At 40.7% G+C, this 12,713-nt stretch overlaps 4 protein-coding genes across 4 annotated transcripts; all 4 read left to right on the top strand.

The window, feature by feature from the left end:
• LOC119720899 (putative DMBT1-like protein) lies at positions 1-3,031 on the top strand (the record flags this gene model as incomplete). Its single annotated transcript, XM_038190766.1, has 5 exons — positions 1-27; positions 116-158; positions 603-947; positions 2,048-2,359; positions 2,934-3,031. Coding segments are annotated over exons 1-5 (825 nt in total), but the record flags the coding sequence as incomplete, so codon positions are not given.
• A 16-nt stretch (positions 3,032-3,047) lies between these two features.
• LOC119720898 (putative DMBT1-like protein) lies at positions 3,048-6,079 on the top strand (the record flags this gene model as incomplete). The annotated part of the gene is made up of 5 exons (XM_038190765.1): positions 3,048-3,074; positions 3,163-3,205; positions 3,650-3,994; positions 5,096-5,407; positions 5,982-6,079. Coding segments are annotated over exons 1-5 (825 nt in total), but the record flags the coding sequence as incomplete, so codon positions are not given.
• A 16-nt stretch (positions 6,080-6,095) lies between these two features.
• On the top strand, positions 6,096-9,119 carry LOC119720897 (putative DMBT1-like protein; the record flags this gene model as incomplete). The annotated part of the gene is made up of 5 exons (XM_038190764.1): positions 6,096-6,122; positions 6,211-6,253; positions 6,698-7,042; positions 8,142-8,453; positions 9,022-9,119. Coding segments are annotated over exons 1-5 (825 nt in total), but the record flags the coding sequence as incomplete, so codon positions are not given.
• A 16-nt stretch (positions 9,120-9,135) lies between these two features.
• Positions 9,136-12,635, top strand: LOC119720896 (putative DMBT1-like protein). Its single transcript, XM_038190763.1, has 7 exons — positions 9,136-9,162; positions 9,251-9,293; positions 9,738-10,082; positions 11,179-11,490; positions 12,047-12,144; positions 12,276-12,416; positions 12,504-12,635. The coding sequence occupies exons 1-7, from the start codon at positions 9,136-9,138 to the stop codon at positions 12,633-12,635; spliced, it is 1,098 nt and encodes a 365-aa protein (XP_038046691.1).
• The last annotated feature ends 78 nt before the right edge of the window (positions 12,636-12,713 follow it).

Here is a 12,713-nt window from a genome sequence, read left to right as displayed (position 1 = left end):
ATGGCGAAGATGAATCCAACTGTTACGGTAAATATCTACAACAAAACAGTTTTCTAAAGTTGAAACATTCTCCAAGTTTTTTAAATAATTCATCTCGCTGTCTTTTCGTTTTCAGACTATACCACTGAGCCATCCAACTCCGGCTGCAGTTCAAATGAGTGGGCATGCTACTACTACGGTCAATGTATTCAAGACTACCAAAGATGCAACGGATACTCGGACTGCTACTATGGCGAAGATGAATACAACTGCACCGGTAAATGTGTACAACAAATCAGTTTCTGTGAAATTTCTTACTCAATATGTACAGATACCTTTGTTTTATACTACACTTTAATCCCAGACTACACTACCGAACCGTTCTGCTACGGCTGCAGTTCATACGAGTTGCTATGCTACTACAACGGCCAATGCATTCGAGGCTACCAAAGATGCAACGGATACTCAGACTGTTACCATGGGGAAGATGAATTAACTGTTGTGTTAACTACACATATCTGCAGATATTTTATTGTCATACAAAATAGACTTTACTTAAACAGTTACAATAACTAGACTGGATGTGTATTTCAAACCATTTTTCCATTCATCATGTTTTATAGGAAACACCGTTGCTCCCACTGTAGACGTCAATCCACCCTCCTCCGTGTTACGATTAGTGAATGGCAGCACCATCTATGAAGGCAGAGTAGAGGTGTTTGTCAACGGTTCCTGGGGAACGGCTTGCAGCCATTCCTGGGACATGAACGAGGCCCAAGTCATCTGCAGACAGCTTGGATATGGACCAGCCATTAATGCCCCGGGTTACGCTACCTATGGCCCTGGTGTTGGTCCTATTCACCTTGTACATGTGCACTGCAACGGTTCGGAAAGCTCAATACTTGACTGCACATCTTATTACTCTGAACACTGCTCTCACAGTGAAGATGCCGGTGTTGAATGCTCAGGTAATTCAAACTTGTTCGTCCAATCACCGCCAAACTTGTCATGAAAAATAGTGGGTTTTTTTCGTACATTTTCCATCCGAAAAGGTGTATGCACGTCTTATTGTCAAGTTGCATTGAAATTTATGACCTCAATATTACCGATCCACATGATTTAATTGGAGATTAGTTTTGTCATGCAAAGCTTTTTTTTGGCTTGTATTTTAACGAAAACCACTTTGGCTAATTGAGGTTTATGCAACCATCTGAAACAAGAAAGGCTTTTGTTTTGGTTTGGGTTTTTTGTGCCTGCTAAACAAGACCGCCATGCGAGTAGACTGGTTCCTGGTCCGTATATTGTCGATACTGATTGGGGCGACAGCCAGTTTACCGAGCGAGAACTGAATTATAATCGAGTTTTGACTTGCGCTCATGCGCTGTTCATCATTTTGACCCATGTTTGAACTGACAATGTGATATCTCATAGACGCAGTAATGAAACCAAAGTGCATGTACAGGGTTCCTTATGGGGTAGAAAACACAATAGAACAATAGATTCCATAATAAGGATGTCTTTAGAAATCAACCTACCCATACCCGAAACGCTCTGGAGTTTGATATTTCAATAGGAACAAAGGAAAACAAAAAAAAAGGAAACAAAGGTCTTCCCCATAAGTATAATGTGTAAGCGGGTTTGCTTATGCATTCAGTAGGGGACGTTGAACAGAAGAGGACAATAGTTTCCACAATTCCTGGAAGTCCACAATTGACGATCGTGTTCAAGACATTATGGGAGGTTTTATCATGAGACGCAGTAAAATGAAACCGATGAGTTTGTTTATTGTGTAAATCGAGGACACACACGTGCAACATCATCGGTGAATCGAGGACAGGGACCAAATCGAGGACGACCGCGATTAGAAAACGTGTACAAAACCAATTAGAGCTGTTGCGAAAAAGTTAGTACAAACAAAGGAAAATGGAAGAGGAACAAAAGAAAATCCTCCATTTACACCACGAACAACCGTGGGTGTCTATGTGTGTGTTTTTAATCTTTTACTAAATTGAAGTATTTTACAGTGAGTAACCTAACCCACGAAGCATTTCATGTTCTCTTACTTTAGCTCCAGTTCGTCTCGTGAATGGAAGCTCTTCTAACGAGGGTCAAGTTGAGGTCTTCTACCAAGGCGAGTGGGGTACAGTCTGCGATGATGGATGGGACCTTAATAATGCTGATGTCGTCTGTCGCATGCTTGGTTACCCTTCTGCATCCAACGCTTGGAGCGGCGCTCACTTCGGTCAAGGATCAGGTCCGATCATGCTAGACAATGTTAACTGCCAAGGATATGAATCTAGCATAGCTGAATGCAATCATGCTGGCTGGTTTAGCCATAACTGTGGGCATAATGAGGACGCAGGAGTTACTTGTAACAGTGGTAAGTTTATATCCGGAAAATATTAAATGAAGTTAAAAATCTGAACAATCAGTTGGCTTTTTTCAGGGCGCCCTGTAACGGTGAGGCAGGAAAGTAAAATGACCATGTAAAAATCAAGGTTCTTGACTTTCCAACTAGCTTCTAGCGTGCCGCCGCTATGTTGCCAGATCATGTCTGATTATAGGTTTAATATGGATTTGCAAAGACAAATTATGACAAGTTTGAAGATGAGGTGTCGCTGCTATTTTCCGACTACTTTTTCAGCGAAAGTTTAAGAAGTTGGCTGCAATATAAAGCTTAATTATTGATAACTTCACTTCCCATTCATAACCACGCTCCAAAACCTCTCTACTACGGCCGCAGATGATGTAAGTGGCGATACTACAAAATAAATTACGAAGGTCAATGTGTTTTTGGACCTACTGAGTATTACTTTAGCGAAGATGAGCACAGGAGATTATTTTCTAAATGAATATTCAAAACAAAAAGAGTTTGTTAAAGATGGCATATGTCACATCTTTGCTTATGAAACATATATCGTACTGTCTTTTTAAACCACATTTTTAAATTCCAGACTCTACCACTGAACCACCCTACTCCGGCTGCAGTTCATATGAGTGGCAATGCTACTACAACGGTCAATGTATTCAAGACTACCAAAGATGCAACGGTTACACTGACTGCTACTATGGCGAAGATGAATCCAACTGTTACGGTAAATATCTACAACAAAACAGTTTTCTAAAGTTGAAACATTCTCCAAGTTTTTTAAATAATTCATCTCGCTGTCTTTTCGTTTTCAGACTATACCACTGAGCCATCCAACTCCGGCTGCAGTTCAAATGAGTGGGCATGCTACTACTACGGTCAATGTATTCAAGACTACCAAAGATGCAACGGATACTCGGACTGCTACTTTGGCGAAGATGAATACAACTGCACCGGTAAAAGTGTACAACAAATCAGTTTCTGTGAAATTTCTTACTCAATATGTACAGATACCTTTGTTTTATACTACACTTTAATCCCAGACTACACTACCGAACCGTTCTGCTACGGCTGCAGTTCATACGAGTTGCTATGCTACTACAACGGCCAATGCATTCGAGGCTACCAAAGATGCAACGGATACTCAGACTGTTACCATGGGGAAGATGAATTAACTGTTGTGTTAACTACACATATCTGCAGATATTTTATTGTCATACAAAATAGACTTTACTTAAACAGTTACAATAACTAGACTGGATGTGTATTTCAAACCATTTTTCCATTCATCATGTTTGATAGGAAACACCGTTGCTCCCACTGTAGACGTCAATCCACCCTCCTCCGTGTTAAGATTAGTGAATGGCAGCACCATCTATGAAGGCAGAGTAGAGGTGTTTGTCAACGGTTCCTGGGGAACGGCTTGCAGCCATTCCTGGGACATGAACGAGGCCCAAGTCATCTGCAGACAGCTTGGATATGGACCAGCCATTAATGCCCCGGGTTACGCTACCTATGGCCCTGGTGTTGGTCCTATTCACCTTGTACATGTGCACTGCAACGGTTCGGAAAGCTCAATACTTGACTGCACATCTTATTACTCTGAACACTGCTCTCACAGTGAAGATGCCGGTGTTGAATGCTCAGGTAATTCAAACTTGTTCGTCCAATCACCGCCAAACTTGTCATGAAAAATAGTGGGTTTTTTTTGTACATTTTCCATCCGAAAAGGTGTATGCACGTCTTATTGTCAAGTTGCATTGAAATTTATGACCTCAATATTACCGATCCACATGATTTAATTGGAGATTAGTTTTGTCATGCAAAGCTTTTTTTTTTGCTTGTATTTTAACGAAAACCACTTTGGCTAATTGAGGTTTATGCAACCATCTGAAACAAGAAAGGCTTTTGTTTTGGTTTGGTTTTTTTGTGCCTGCTAAACAAGACCGCCATGCGAGTAGACTGGTTCCTGGTCCGTATATTGTCGATACTGATTGGGGCGACAGCCAGTTTACCGAGCGAGAACTGAATTATAATCGAGTTTTGACTTGCGCTCATGCGCTGTTCATCATTTTGACCCATGTTTGAACTGACAATGTGATATCTCATAGACGCAGTAATGAAACCAAAGTGCATGTACAGGGTTCCTTATGGGGTAGAAAACACAATAGAACAATAGATCCCATAATAAGGACGTCTTTAGAAATCAACCTACCCATACCCGAAACGCTCTGGAGTTTGATATTTCAATAGGAACAAAGGAAAACAAAAAAAAAGGAAACAAAGGTCTTCCCCATAAGTATAATGTGTAAGCGGGTTTGCTTATGCATTCAATAGGGGACGTTGAACAGAAGAGGACAATAGTTTCCACAATTCCTGGAAGTCCACAATTGACGATCGTGTTCAAGACATTATGGGAGGTTTTATCATGAGACGCAGTAAAATGAAACCGATGAGTTTGTTTATTGTGTAAATCGAGGACACACACGTGCAACATCATCGGTGAATCGAGGACAGGGACCAAATCGAGGACGACCGCGATTAGAAAACGTGTACAAAACCAAATAGAGCTGTTGCGAAAAAGTTAGTACAAACAAAGGAAAATGGAAGAGGAACAAAAGAAAATCCTCCATTTACACCACGAACAACCGTGGGTGTCTATGTGTGTGTTTTTAATCTTTTACTAAATTGAAGTATTTTACAGTGAGTAACCTAACCCACGAAGCATTTCATGTTCTCTTACTTTAGCTCCAGTTCGTCTCGTGAATGGAAGCTCTTCTAACGAGGGTCAAGTTGAGGTCTTCTACCAAGGCGAGTGGGGTACAGTCTGCGATGATGGATGGGACCTTAATAATGCTGATGTCGTCTGTCGCATGCTTGGTTACCCTTCTGCATCCAACGCTTGGAGCGGCGCTCACTTCGGTCAAGGATCAGGTCCGATCATGCTAGACAATGTTAACTGCCAAGGATATGAATCTAGCATAGCTGAATGCAATCATGCTGGCTGGTTTAGCCATAACTGTGGGCATAATGAGGACGCAGGAGTTACTTGTAACAGTGGTAAGTTTATATCCGGAAAATATTAAATGAAGTTAAAAATCTGAACAATCAGTTGGCTATTTTCAGGGCGCCCTGTAACGGTGAGGCAGGAAAGTAAAATGACCATGTAAAAATCAAGGTTCTTGACTTTCCAACTAGCCTCTAGCGTGCCGCCGCTATGTTGCCAGATCATGTCTGATTATAGGTTTAATATGGATTTGCAAAGACAAATTATGACAAGTTTGAAGATGAGGTGTCGCTGCTATTTTCCGACTACTTTTTCAGCGAAAGTTTAAGAAGTTGGCTGCAATATAAAGCTTAATTATTGATAACTTCACTTCCCATTCATAACCACGCTCCAAAACCTCTCTACTACGGCTGCAGATGATGTAAGTGGCGATACTACAAAAAAAATTACGAAGGTCAATGTGTTTTTGGACCTACTGAGTGTTACTTTAGACAAGATGAGCACAGGAGATTATTTTCTAAATGAATATTCAAAACAAAAAGAGTTTGTTAAAGATGGCATATGTCACATTTTTGCTTATGAAACATATATCGTACTGTCTTTTTAAACCACACTTTTAAATTCCAGACTCTACCACTGAACCACCCTACTCCGGCTGCAGTTCATATGAGTGGCAATGCTACTACAACGGTCAATGTATTCAAGACTACCAAAGATGCAACGGTTACACTGACTGCTACTATGGCGAAGATGAATCCAACTGTTACGGTAAATATCTACAACAAAACAGTTTTCTAAAGTTGAAACATTCTCCAAGTTTTTTAAATAATTCATCTCGCTGTCTTTTCGTTTTCAGACTATACCACTGAGCCATCCAACTCCGGCTGCAGTTCAAATGAGTGGGCATGCTACTACTACGGTCAATGTATTCAAGACTACCAAAGATGCAACGGATACTCGGACTGCTACTTTGGCGAAGATGAATACAACTGCACCGGTAAATGTGTACAACAAATCAGTTTCTGTGAAATTTCTTACTCAATATGTACAGATACCTTTGTTTTATACTACACTTTAATCCCAGACTACACTACCGAACCGTTCTGCTACGGCTGCAGTTCATACGAGTTGCGATGCTACTACAACGGCCAATGCATTCGAGGCTACCAAAGATGCAACGGATACTCAGACTGTTACCATGGGGAAGATGAATTAACTGTTGTGTTAACTACACATATCTGCAGATATTTTATTGTCATACAAAATAGACTTTACTTAAACAGTTACAATAACTAGACTGGATGTGTATTTCAAACCATTTTTCCATTCATCATGTTTTATAGGAAACACCGTTGCTCCCACTGTAGACGTCAATCCACCCTCCTCCGTGTTACGATTAGTGAATGGCAGCACCATCTATGAAGGCAGAGTAGAGGTGTTTGTCAACGGTTCCTGGGGAACGGCTTGCAGCCATTCCTGGGACATGAACGAGGCCCAAGTCATCTGCAGACAGCTTGGATATGGACCAGCCATTAATGCCCCGGGTTACGCTACCTATGGCCCTGGTGTTGGTCCTATTCACCTTGTACATGTGCACTGCAACGGTTCGGAAAGCTCAATACTTGACTGCACATCTTATTACTCTGAACACTGCTCTCACAGTGAAGATGCCGGTGTTGAATGCTCAGGTAATTCAAACTTGTTCGTCCAATCACCGCCAAACTTGTCATGAAAAATAGTGGGTTTTTTTTGTACATTTTCCATCCGAAAAGGTGTATGCACGTCTTATTGTCAAGTTGCATTGAAATTTATGACCTCAATATTACCGATCCACATGATTTAATTGGAGATTAGTTTTGTCATGCAAAGCTTTTTTTTTTGCTTGTATTTTAACGAAAACCACTTTGGCTAATTGAGGTTTATGCAACCATCTGAAACAAGAAAGGCTTTTGTTTTGGTTTGGTTTTTTTGTGCCTGCTAAACAAGACCGCCATGCGAGTAGACTGGTTCCTGGTCCGTATATTGTCGATACTGATTGGGGCGACAGCCAGTTTACCGAGCGAGAACTGAATTATAATCGAGTTTTGACTTGCGCTCATGCGCTGTTCATCATTTTGACCCATGTTTGAACTGACAATGTGATATCTCATAGACGCAGTAATGAAACCAAAGTGCATGTACAGGGTTCCTTATGGGGTAGAAAACACAATAGAACAATAGATCCCATAATAAGGACGTCTTTAGAAATCAACCTACCATACCCGAAACGCTCTGGAGTTTGATATTTCAATAGGAACAAAGGAAAACAAAAAAAAGGAAACAAAGGTCTTCCCCATAAGTATAATGTGTAAGCGGGTTTGCTTATGCATTCAATAGGGGACGTTGAACAGAAGAGGACAATAGTTTCCACAATTCCTGGAAGTCCACAATTGACGATCGTGTTCAAGACATTATGGGAGGTTTTATCATGAGACGCAGTAAAATGAAACCGATGAGTTTGTTTATTGTGTAAATCGAGGACACACACGTGCAACATCATCGGTGAATCGAGGACAGGGACCAAATCGAGGACGACCGCGATTAGAAAACGTGTACAAAACCAAATAGAGCTGTTGCGAAAAAGTTAGTACAAACAAAGGAAAATGGAAGAGGAACAAAAGAAAATCCTCCATTTACACCACGAACAACCGTGGGTGTCTATGTGTGTGTTTTTAATCTTTTACTAAATTGAAGTATTTTACAGTGAGTAACCTAACCCACGAAGCATTTCATGTTCTCTTACTTTAGCTCCAGTTCGTCTCGTGAATGGAAGCTCTTCTAACGAGGGTCAAGTTGAGGTCTTCTACCAAGGCGAGTGGGGTACAGTCTGCGATGATGGATGGGACCTTAATAATGCTGATGTCGTCTGTCGCATGCTTGGTTACCCTTCTGCATCCAACGCTTGGAGCGGCGCTCACTTCGGTCAAGGATCAGGTCCGATCATGCTAGACAATGTTAACTGCCAAGGATATGAATCTAGCATAGCTGAATGCAATCATGCTGGCTGGTTTAGCCATAACTGTGGGCATAATGAGGACGCAGGAGTTACTTGTAACAGTGGTAAGTTTATTTCCGGAAAATATTAAATGAAGTTAAAAATCTGAACAATCAGTTGGCTATTTTCAGGGCGCCCTGTAACGGTGAGGCAGGAAAGTAAAATGACCATGTAAAAATCAAGGTTCTTGACTTTCCAACTAGCTTCTAGCGTGCCGCCGCTATGTTGCCAGATCATGTCTGATTATAGGTTTAATATGGATTTGCAAAGACAAATTATGACAAGTTTGAAGATGAGGTGTCGCTGCTATTTTCCGACTACTTTTTCAGCGAAAGTTTAAGAAGTTGGCTGCAATATAAAGCTTAATTATTGATAACTTCACTTCCCATCCACGCTCCAAAACCTCTCTACTACGGCTGCAGATGATGTAAGTGGCGATACTACAAAATAAATTACGAAGGTCAATGTGTTTTTGGACCTACTGAGTGTTACTTTAGACAAGATGAGCACAGGAGATTATTTTCTAAATGAATATTCAAAACAAAAAGAGTTTGTTAAAGATGGCATATGTCACATTTTTGCTTATGAAACATATATCGTACTGTCTTTTTAAACCACACTTTTAAATTCCAGACTCTACCACTGAACCACCCTACTCCGGCTGCAGTTCATATGAGTGGCAATGCTACTACAACGGTCAATGTATTCAAGACTACCAAAGATGCAACGGTTACACTGACTGCTACTATGGCGAAGATGAATCCAACTGTTACGGTAAATATCTACAACAAAACAGTTTTCTAAAGTTGAAACATTCTCCAAGTTTTTTAAATAATTCATCTCGCTGTCTTTTCGTTTTCAGACTATACCACTGAGCCATCCAACTCCGGCTGCAGTTCAAATGAGTGGGCATGCTACTACTACGGTCAATGTATTCAAGACTACCAAAGATGCAACGGATACTCGGACTGCTACTTTGGCGAAGATGAATACAACTGCACCGGTAAATGTGTACAACAAATCAGTTTCTGTGAAATTTCTTACTCAATATGTACAGATACCTTTGTTTTATACTACACTTTAATCCCAGACTACACTACCGAACCGTTCTGCTACGGCTGCAGTTCATACGAGTTGCGATGCTACTACAACGGCCAATGCATTCGAGGCTACCAAAGATGCAACGGATACTCAGACTGTTACCATGGGGAAGATGAATTAACTGTTGTGTTAACTACACATATCTGCAGATATTTTATTGTAATACAAAATAGACTTTACTTAAACAGTTACAATAACTAGACTCGATGTGTATTTCAAACCATTTTTCCATTCATCATGTTTTATAGGAAACACCGTTGCTCCCACTGTAGACGTCAATCCACCCTCCTCCGTGTTACGATTAGTGAATGGCAGCACCATCTATGAAGGCAGAGTAGAGGTGTTTGTCAACGGTTCCTGGGGAACGGCTTGCAGCCATTCCTGGGACATGAACGAGGCCCAAGTCATCTGCAGACAGCTTGGATATGGACCAGCCATTAATGCCCCGGGTTACGCTACCTATGGCCCTGGTGTTGGTCCTATTCACCTTGTACATGTGCACTGCAACGGTTCGGAAAGCTCAATACTTGACTGCACATCTTATTACTCTGAACACTGCTCTCACAGTGAAGATGCCGGTGTTGAATGCTCAGGTAATTCAAACTTGTTCGTCCAATCACCGCCAAACTTGTCATGAAAAATAGTATTTTTTTTCTACATTTTCCATCCGAAAAGGTGTATGCACGTCTTATTGTCAAGTTGCATTGAAATTTATGACCTCAATATTACCGATCCACATGATTTAATTGGAGATTAGTTTTGTCATGCAAAGCTTTTTTTTGGCTTGTATTTTAACGAAAACCACTTTGGCTATTTGAGGTTTATGCAACCATCTGAAACAAGAAAGGCTTTTGTTTTGGTTTGGTTTTTTTGTGCCTGCTAAACAAGACCGCCATGCGAGTAGACTGGTTCCTGGTCCGTATATTGTCGATACTGATTGGGGCGACAGCCAGTTTACCGAGCGAGAACTGAATTATAATCGAGTTTTGACTTGCGCTCATGCGCTGTTCATCATTTTGACCCATGTTTGAACTGACAATGTGATATCTCATAGACGCAGTAATGAAACCAAAGTGCATGTACAGGGTTCCTTATGGGGTAGAAAACACAATAGAACAATAGATCCCATAATAAGGACGTCTTTAGAAATCAACCTACTCATACCCGAAACGCTCTGGAGTTTGATATTTCAATAGGAACAAAGGAAAACAAAAAAAGGAAACAAAGGTCTTCCCCATAAGTATAATGTGTAAGCGGGTTTGCTTATGCATTCAATAGGGGACGTTGAACAGAAGAGGACAATAGTTTCCACAATTCCTGGAAGTCCACAATTGACGATCGTGTTCAAGACATTATGGGAGGTTTTATCATGAGACGCAGTAAAATGAAACCGATGAGTTTGTTTATTGTGTAAATCGAGGACACACACGTGCAACATCATCGGTGAATCGAGGACAGGGACCAAATCGAGGACGACCTCGATTAGAAAACGTGTACAAAACCAAATAGAGCTGTTGCGAAAAAGTTAGTACAAACAAAGGAAAATGGAAGAGGAACAAAAGAAAATCCTCCATTTACACCACGAACAACCGTGGGTGTCTATGTGTGTGTTTTTAATCTTTTACTAAATTGAAGTATTTTACAGTGAGTAACCTAACCCACGAAGCATTTCATGTTCTCTTACTTTAGCTCCAGTTCGTCTCGTGAATGGAAGCTCTTCTAACGAGGGTCAAGTTGAGGTCTTCTACCAAGGCGAGTGGGGTACAGTCTGCGATGATGGATGGGACCTTAATAATGCTGATGTCGTCTGTCGCATGCTTGGTTACCCTTCTGCATCCAACGCTTGGAGCGGCGCTCACTTCGGTCAAGGATCAGGTCCGATCATGCTAGACAATGTTAACTGCCAAGGATATGAATCTAGCATAGCTGAATGCAATCATGCTGGCTGGTTTAGCCATAACTGTGGGCATAATGAGGACGCAGGAGTTACTTGTAACAGTGGTAAGTTTATTTCCAGAAAATATTAAATGAAGTTAAAAATCTGAACAATCAGTTGGCTATTTTCAGGGCGCCCTGTAACGGTGAGGCAGGAAAGTAAAATGACCATGTAAAAATCAAGGTTCTTGACTTTCCAACTAGCTTCTAGCGTGCCGCCGCTATGTTGCCAGATCATGTCTGATTATAGGTTTAATATGGATTTGCAAAGACAAATTATGACAAGTTTGAAGATGAGGTGTCGCTGCTATTTTCCGACTACTTTTTCAGCGAAAGTTTAAGAAGTTGGCTGCAATATAAAGCTTAATTATTGATAACTTCACTTCCAAAACCTCTCTACTACGGCTGCAGATGATGTAAGTGGCGATACTACAAAATAAATTACGAAGGTCAATGTGTTTTTGGACCTACTGAGTGTTACTTTAGACAAGATGAGCACAGGAGATTATTTTCTAAATGAATATTCAAAACAAAAAGAGTTTGTTAAAGATGGCATATGTCACATTTTTGCTTATGAAACATATATCGTACTGTCTTTTTAAACCACACTTTTAAATTCCAGACTCTACCACTGAACCACCCTACTCCGGCTGCAGTTCATATGAGTGGCAATGCTACTACAACGGTCAATGTATTCAAGACTACCAAAGATGCAACGGTTACACTGACTGCTACTATGGCGAAGATGAATCCAACTGTTACGGTAAATATCTACAACAAAACAGTTTTCTAAAGTTGAAACATTCTCCAAGTTTTTTAAATAATTCATCTCGCTGTCTTTTCGTTTTCAGACTATACCACTGAGCCATCCAACTCCGGCTGCAGTTCAAATGAGTGGGCATGCTACTACTACGGTCAATGTATTCAAGACTACCAAAGATGCAACGGATACTCGGACTGCTACTTTGGCGAAGATGAATACAACTGCACCGGTAAATGTGTACAACAAATCAGTTTCTGTGAAATTTCTTACTCAATATGTACAGATACCTTTGTTTTATACTACACTTTAATCCCAGACTACACTACCGAACCGTTCTGCTACGGCTGCAGTTCATACGAGTTGCGATGCTACTACAACGGCCAATGCATTCGAGGCTACCAAAGATGCAACGGATACTCAGACTGTTACCATGGGGAAGATGAATTAACTGTTGTGTTAACTACACATATCTGCAGATATTTTATTGTAATACAAAATAGACTTTACTTAAACAGTTACAACAACT

The sequence above is a fragment of the Patiria miniata genome, unplaced genomic scaffold (assembly GCF_015706575.1).
Source record: "Patiria miniata isolate m_02_andy unplaced genomic scaffold, ASM1570657v1 HiC_scaffold_9, whole genome shotgun sequence".
Classification (NCBI taxonomy): Eukaryota; Metazoa; Echinodermata; class Asteroidea; order Valvatida; family Asterinidae; genus Patiria; species Patiria miniata.
This window is presented reverse-complemented; position numbering and strand designations above follow the sequence as displayed.